Source organism: Parus major, chromosome 1 (genome assembly GCF_001522545.3).
Source record: "Parus major isolate Abel chromosome 1, Parus_major1.1, whole genome shotgun sequence".
Lineage (NCBI taxonomy): Eukaryota > Metazoa > Chordata > Aves > Passeriformes > Paridae > Parus > Parus major.
In genome coordinates this window covers 2,136,305-2,144,291 of record NC_031768.1, presented here as the reverse complement: position 1 = coordinate 2,144,291, position 7,987 = coordinate 2,136,305, and the positions used below count along the sequence as shown (strand labels likewise).

At 47.4% G+C, this 7,987-nt stretch overlaps 1 protein-coding gene and 1 long non-coding RNA gene across 2 annotated transcripts; one reads left to right on the top strand and one right to left on the bottom strand.

Annotated features, from left to right (window-relative positions):
• Positions 1–1,573: 1,573 nt before the first annotated feature.
• Positions 1,574–3,874, bottom strand: LOC107201980. Its single transcript, XR_004499740.1, has 2 exons — positions 2,426–3,874; positions 1,574–2,000 (listed from the first exon to the last, which is right to left on the bottom strand). It is a non-coding gene; the product is annotated as an uncharacterized LOC107201980 (long non-coding RNA).
• Positions 3,875–4,888: 1,014 nt separating this feature from the next.
• On the top strand, positions 4,889–7,644 carry CLDN14 (claudin 14). Its single transcript, XM_033518612.1, has one exon. The coding sequence runs from the start codon at positions 5,418–5,420 to the stop codon at positions 6,108–6,110; it is 693 nt and encodes a 230-aa protein (XP_033374503.1). The 5' UTR covers positions 4,889–5,417; the 3' UTR covers positions 6,111–7,644.
• Positions 7,645–7,987: the final 343 nt, after the last annotated feature.

Here is a 7,987-nt window from a genome sequence, read left to right as displayed (position 1 = left end):
TCATCCTGATTTGTTGATTCTGCTGCACTTCTCACTTTCTGGATTTTTCAGTCTCTTCTGGGCTAAACTCTTTTGGAATACTATTTCACAGGGAGTTCTGTTTATCTCAGTTCTCTGGGTCAGGAAGAAAACTCTAAAGCTCATTAGGATTTTGTTTCTTGTGTTTATTAGGGTTTATTAGGATGTTATCACTAAACTTGGCAGACTTTTCCAGACTTTTTGTTCAAGTTTAATTCATCTTGCCTTTTTGGCTCACTTTGGCTTTGCAGGCACAAAATGGCCTTGAACTGTGTAGCTTTTTTATCTTTAGTCTTATCTAATTAACAATAGACATGTATATTATTTTTCTTAATCACTCAATGATCTAACACTTGTGTGCTGCACTGTTGCATTTTTTAATCCAATCACTCACTATTACCCAAAAACTTCTAGAAGAAGAAAATGAAGAAGAAAGAAGGAAAAGAGACAGCACTTTAAATCCTCTACTTTGTCTTCTGCTCTTTAAACTAGCTTAAACTCTAAACTTTTTCACCCAGTGACTTAAGAAAATTTTCTAATTTACACACTTAGACTTTTAGCTTTTCTATCTAACTTTACCAGTTGTTTTCATGTAACACCATGAAAACATGCTCATAAATTTCATGTTAGATGAAATCCAGTGTTTTGCTGGATCTCAGAGACAAGGGCACACACTCTGTGCCTCAGACTCCAACACTTCAGGGGTGTGAGGAGGGGTTGAGGATATTCCTGCTGCACATCTGGCAGAGAGAGCAGCAGCTGCACTGCCCCAATCCGTGGCAGAGAGGGGGTGGGAGGAGGTGGAGGATCAGGCTTGGTTACAATGTGCCTTTCAAACTTTTATTGATTTCCTAATCTCCTCTTTCAAAAAGTGAAGAGGGGTGGGAATGAAGAGAAGAATTTTGCTGCGAGCCAGGCTTGCTTCCCCTCAGATCTGCCCACCCTCACCCACATCCAAGCAGGGAGCTCTTCTTACCAGACAATTTTATTTCTTTTTTCCCCTGAAAAGATTTGAGCAGGAGTGAGCAGTGAGAGGGCCTGGCTCTGTTGAAACAGAAGAATTTACAATGCCAGGGTGTGGAACCTCTCTCACTTGTCTGCTGAACCTGAGCACGCCCCAAAGCCCTGATCCTTAAACATTAATAATTAATCAAGCTGTGAGAGATTAATTTAAAAAATTAATTTTAAGAGTAAAATGAGTCCATACTTAAGGGCTTGGCTTAGCTGAGGTCCAGCAGATGGTAAGAAGGACATGACATCATTTTGCATTCCCAGTGAGGAGGCTGAAAGGGATTTCTGGCATTTCTGAGGGAATTGGTGCAGAATTAGAGGGTGCTGAAGGTAAAACTGAAGTCGGGAAGGGTGCACAGAGAAACACCAAAATTACTGGGTCAGAAATCCTTGGCAGAACCCCCTGCAGCCCAGGGAAGGGGCACAGCAGCCGGGTCTGCATGAGAGGAACAGCTCAGAGGTCTGGAGAGAGAGCAGGAGCGAAGGGGTAAGAGTGATACGGGCAGGGAAGGAGTAAAATGAGAAACAATGAAAGAGACAGCAGTAAAACATGCATCTGTTATTTAATCCTGGGTAAATACCCAGATTAGTGACATCAGATTCTGCTGTTTGTTTGGAGTTTACTCTGGAGCCGTGGCTCCCAAGGCTGAGGCAGCTGGGACAGAGCCCATGGATTCAGCCCAAGGATTTATCCCAGACGTGGCTGCTCTTGTTCAGCACAGGCATCAGGCAAAACTGAAGTTTGGATGGAAAAATTGTCTTTCCAGCCCTTGTGCTCATAAAAATAAAGCTGGCAAGAGCTGGCAGGGTGAGGGAATTCAGAAGTTTCATAAATTGTCACATCATTTCACAGTCACTGGGTGCTTAGATGGGCCTTGGAGGTCATGAAGGCTGAGCATGGACATGGTGTCTCTCTTTTTTTTATTGGTTTTCATCCCAGCTGCCATTTCATTTCCCCACAATGGCTGAGTCTGGTTGACAGAATCCCAGAATCATGAGGGTTGGGAAAAAAAAACAGGATTATGGAGTCCCAGCTGTGCCCAGTCCCCACCTTGTCCCCAGCCCAGAGCCCTGAGTGCCACGTCCAGCCCTTCCTTGGGCACCTCCAGGGATGGGCACTGCAAAGCTCCCTGGGCAGCCCCTGCCAAGGCCTTTCCCTGAAGAAACTTTTCCTAATATCCAACCTGAGCCTCCCCTGGCACAGCCTGAGGCCTTTCCTTCTCATCCTGTCCCTTGTTCCCTGCTAGAAAAGGCTGAGTCCCAAGCGAGAAAACAAAACGTGCTCACTTTGTAAAGAAATATCAACAAACACATCCCACACCGGAGAAAAAAGGCTGATTTCTGATTTCATATCTGACTGGCTCAGCCCACAAGGAACATCCAAGCCACCACTCACCTGATCCCACTGGATGCTCCTCAGCTGAGCTGTAAAGGGAGATGTTTCCAGCAGGCTGCTGATGCTCCTGGAGATAAAGGTGTTGAGCTCCTGCTGCTTTCTCCACTTGGCAGCCAGGAGGGGAAGGCTGGTGCCCAGCAGTGAAAGTGTTACCGAGCACCAGGGGCAGCTGGAACTGCTGAGGGAGGCTCATGGAAAACATGACGCCGAGCAAGCAGGGCTAATTAACGCCGGCTGCTTAAATTAGAAAGCTTTTAATGGCTAATGTTTAAAAATAACACCTTAATGACGTCTAAAAATAGCTGCTGCTGAGCCCCAGAGTGTTTTGACCTCCATTAAATGGGGGGTTCCATTTCCCAGGACTGCTGGTGTAAATGACATTTTCCTTTGAGGTGCTGCTCTCCCCGGGATCAGCTGCAAAGCCTCGTGCCTGACCTCGGGATCCTCTCTGCAAACACACCAGAGGGAGCTGGATCACTGCTCGGGATGGGGACAGTGTGTGTGTGTCCTGACAGGAATTGGACAGGGATAATCTCAGGGTTGTGCTCATCGTGAGGGAGTGGGAGATTCCCAGACCAGGCAAATACAGGGATGAGGAAGGTGCTGCTGGGATTAAGGACACAGGAGGCCCAAGCTCCATTTCCAGCTTGGTTGGAGATGTCTTTTGAGATGTCTTGAGGTGCCTCATGGTCCTGCTGTGACCCAAAACCGTGTGGTGGTCTCCCTGATCCTGGAGGAATATTCCCAGGAGAATTTCCCTGTGGCAAGCTTAAATCCAGATGCACCTCACAGAAAACACATAATAATATAAAAAGGGAAAATACTGCTTAATTTTCCTTAACAAGGGAATCAAACCCAAAGAACCTGCAAGGCAAATGTACATGAGGTCTTCTCGTGGTTGGGACAGAAATAAAATATCTCCAGTAGTGCTGGAGGTAACAATTTGCTCCTTTGTGCTGTGCTTGTCCCTAACTCATGGCCTGTCTGTGATATCTGTGATAGCTGAGAGAAATCTGCAGCCTGACCTCCCCTGGAATGAGGATTTTGGATATAAAACCTTCTGTGATTTTTCTCAGGGTATGCAAATGAGGTAAATTCCTTCAGCAGCCACATAAACTCAGGTGTTTTCATTTATGTTTTCATTTATGCCTTACATAAAGAGTACCTGAAAGGCCAGGAATTGGCAACAGGAGGAAAAACTTTCCTAAAAAACAGGCACACTAAAGGAAAGCTGCTCTTTGGTTTGCTCTTCCACATCCCATTCCTCCCCATCCCATGGAACACTCCAAATAAAGAAACACAGAGTCCTCAGCCTGTGCTGTTGTCCTGCCCAGGCCATAAAATCCTTGTGCTTCTCCATTTTTCCCTTTCTTTTCACAACATCCAAGGGATTGTTTTGGGAAGAGGTGAGCCATGCTACAGGAAAGCTGGAGAGAGACAATTGCCAAGGGCTGCAGGGCCAGGAGCCAGGGAATGGCTGCCAGGGGCAGAGGGCAGGGCTGGATCTTGGCATCTTGGGCAGGGATTGTTCCCTGGCAGGGTGGGCAGGGGCTGGGATGGAATTGCCAGAGCAGCTGGGGCTGCCCCTGGATCCCTGGCAGTGCCCAAGGCCAGGCTGGACATTGGGAGCTCCTGGGACAGTGGGAGGTGCCCCTTCCCATGGAATTGGCTGATCTTTACTGCCTCTTCTAACCCAAACCATTCCATGATTTTGCTGTCACGCAGAGATCAGGGAATGCCACAAGAACAGAGACCAGCCCTGGCACTGATGTCACCCCAAGCTCTCCAGACTCGTTAGAGACAAGTCTGAGCTAATGGGAACGTGGAGCAGCTTTCACTTTGCTCCCTCTGCATCCTTCTGCTCTCCTGATGGCATTGATTAGTTGATCCAGATGGTTCTCCTCCCTTTTCCTGCTCGGGCCAGCTCCTGCAAACACTTCCACTTTCTCCTCAGAGCAGGAGTTCAGCACGTGCACGAGGCTTGGCAGAGCTGGAGCCTAAATTTGTTCCTGTTTCTGAATTCCAAGCTGGATTGTGACGCAAGGGTTATTTTATATATGAAAATATCGGATTTCTGCCCACACACATCATGCGTGGTGGATAACAGAGCTGGCAAGGCAGCCACTGGAAAAGGCCACTCTCTCTGGGATTTACACAGAAGGAAGAGCCTTTCCTTGTTTTTCAGCTTGGATTCTTACACGACCAAACTGTGAAGGTGTTGCTGCACAGAAGCTCCAGGATGTTCGCCTGATTCCACATTTCACCCACAACCCAAAATCACGACCTGAAACTCCACAGATCCTAATGAAAATTATTCCCCTTTGAGTTCCTTCATGGAAATGCAGCCTCAAGAAATACCGGCCAGTCAGGAAAGCGATTTTAATCCAATATTTGTTATCCTCTTCCACAGGTTTTAAATCACTCTTTTTGCTCCCTACTTTGAGCACATAAATACACCCTTATTGTTTTCCTAGTCCTGCTATGACCTTCTGGGAATGTTTTCATCGTGTAAAGCAACCTGCAGTTCCCTACTTTATAAATCTCCTTCATTCCAAGTGTTAACACTACCTAATTCTCTGCTTTAGAGAGGAAATCATGTTTGTTTTTTTGAAGAGCCTGCTGGGAAGAGGAATATTTGCATTTCAAATATTTTTTTTTCCATTTCATAAATTGTCTTGAGTTCTCTTCCCAGCGGGCAGCACAAGGCTGTTTATACAAGGGAAGAGGGAAGCTTGCTTTCCCATTACTTCCACAAAAATACGATTAACAGCGATAACTATGCTAATTACTGCTCTTGGAATGCACCTCACTGGCTGGAGAGGCAATGCTTTGGGGTAATAATTAACTCCTTTTTCCCTCAATTACCTTTTATTAGGAGAGCAGGAGGTGTCAGAGTAAAACAGCCGCGTATCTTCCAAGAAAAGCTGGCGTTTTCCAAGGAAACCCAAGCGGAGGTGCCTCATTAAGAGAACGGGGCAGGACAAACATTCCCATGGCGAGCTGGGCCTTGGAGCTGCTCGGCTTCTCCCTGAGCCTGCTGGGCCTAATTGGGACGTTAATTACCACCGTCCTGCCGCACTGGCGGCGCTCGGCGCACGTGGGCACCAACATCATCACGGCCGTGGCCTACGTCAAGGGGCTGTGGATGGAGTGCGTGTGGCACAGCACCGGCGTCTACCAGTGCCAAGTGCACCGCTCCCAGCTGGCGCTGCCCGCCGACCTCCGCGCCGCCCGGGCCATGATGGTCATCTCCTGCCTGCTGGCCGTGCTGGCGGCCGGCGTCGCCGTGGTTGGCATGAGATGCACGCACTGTGCCGAGGACAGCCCCGCCAAGGCCTCCATCGCCGGCTCCGGCGGGATCGGCTTCGTGGCGGCTGGGCTGCTCTGCCTCGTGCCGGTGTCGTGGAGCACCAACGACATCGTTACGGATTTCTACAACCCCACGCTTCCCGCTGGGATGAAGTATGAGATAGGGCAGGCTCTTTATCTGGGATTTGTCTCCTCGGCCTTGACCATCCTGGGTGGTGCCCTGCTGGGCACGTCGTGCCTCGGGAACCAGACGCCTTTCCAGCCGCATTCTGGGTCTGGAGAGCCTCCCTCCTCCAGGAGCGCCTCCAAGGGCAACCACGCTCCTTCCCTGACATCTGCATCCCACAGCGGCTACAGGCTGAGTGACTACGTGTGAGTTCCGCGGGATCTTGGCCTCGGGAATCCTGTGTGTGGCACCAGGGAACTCGGAACCGGCGTTGAAGTTTAGCGTTGTTTATTCCTTCCTTTTCTTCCCTGAGGAGTAAAGGATGTGGACAAAGAACTGCTGCCTGCAAAACCTGGAAAATAAAGGCAAAGGAGGCTGAGATGTTCCCAAGGCAGCACATCCCTGTCTACCTCCAATCACAGCTTTGCAGGCAGGTAATTCAAGGGGTATTTTGTTAAAAATAATGGTTTGGTTTGGAGTCGGTGCCCTGTGAAGCAGAGCTGGCCACATCTCTTTGTTTCTTCCCAAAAAAGACAGTTTCCCCTAAAACCTGGAATTTCTTGGGGATACACAGTGATTTCCAGCACTGACTGCCTGCTCGGTTCCTCATTTCCATAATTCATGAACGTTTCGTCATGACAAGGTATTAATTTTGCTCTGACTTAACTCTTTGTTTGTTTTTTTAGAGTCCCTTGAAATAAGGATTTCAGTGGCACCGTGACAGATGTATTTGACAGCCTGTTACAGCCAATATTTGAAGTTACATTACAATGTTTTGACCTGATCAAAATAAAATTTCAGCGCATTTTTGAAATGCATCACGAGGGAGACAAACCCTCTCAGAATTGGGGTTTATTACAAACTTTGGGAATAGAATGGAACCAGACATTTGATAGTAAATATACTTTAAAAATTAAAATTAAAAAGTCTCAGAATTTGTCACGTTTAGCTTTTGAACAGATTTAGCATTCTACACAATCTCTGCATTATAGGGAGTGGAAAAACCATTTCTAGAATCCTGTTCCCAAATCCCATGTAATGAAATGTGCTCATTTCTTAGGTTGAATGCTGGTATTCTGTGCCTGAAGGTGCATTGGGGTTAGCAAGGATATTTCCATCCCCTCCAACGATTTTTGGGGAACTTCCAGTGGGGCACAAGGCACCCTCCATGCCAACATTCATGGACTGTGACCACTGCTTGTCAGGAGTACCAAATCCAGACATTTCCTTCTAAGATCCTTACAAAATTCCATCGTTCCACAGGGCATTGAAACAATCAAAAATCAAAATAATGAGCAAAGAAGCCCAGCACTCTCCATTTCACATTACAGGCACGCATATCGTGACATAAAATTATGATAAAACAGAGAAGCAATGGATTTCACTGAAATCAGAAATTTATACAACTTTCAGCAGATGGACCAACACACTGAAAAACAACAATACCAAGACCTAAGAGGCAGCAATCCTTCATTTGGCAAAAAAAAAGAAAAAATTGTTAGCAATTATATTGTCACCTTGTTTCACCTCCAGAGCTGGGAGATTCTTAACATTTCCCCTGGTTCCACTCTGAATCTTCCTTTTTGTGGCTGATCACCATTGCCTTTGGCTTGGTGTTGATTTGAATTGGGACAGAGGGTTTTCAGCATTGATTCATGTTAACATCACCACTGTTTTTAAAAACAAATGGAATTTCTAAGCAATTTCCTGAGACCAGCAATAATAAAAGTGATCTGGGACCTGACTTTGGGTATTTGTGGTGATAGGACAAGGGGAATGGTTTAAAACTGAAGGAGGGCAGGGCTGGATGGGATCTTGGGCAGGGATTGTTCCCTGGCAGGGTGGGCAGGGGCTGGGATGGAATTGCCAGAGCAGCTGGGGCTGCCCCTGGATCTCTGGCAGTGCCCAAGGCCAGGCTGGACATTGGGGTTTGGAACAATCTGGTCTGTACATTCATAGAGTCACAGAATCCCAGAATTATTTGGGTTGGAGGGGATCCTAAAGCCCATCCAGAGCCACCCCAGCCATGGCAGGGACACCTCCCACTGTCCCAGGAGCTCCCAATGTCCAGCCTGGCCTTGGGCACT

What these genes read in the sequence shown, in the direction of transcription:
- CLDN14 (XM_033518612.1), top strand. Translation starts at nt 5,418, where the DNA reads ATGGCGAGCTGGGCCTTGGAGCTGCTCGGCTTCTCCCTGAGCCTGCTG.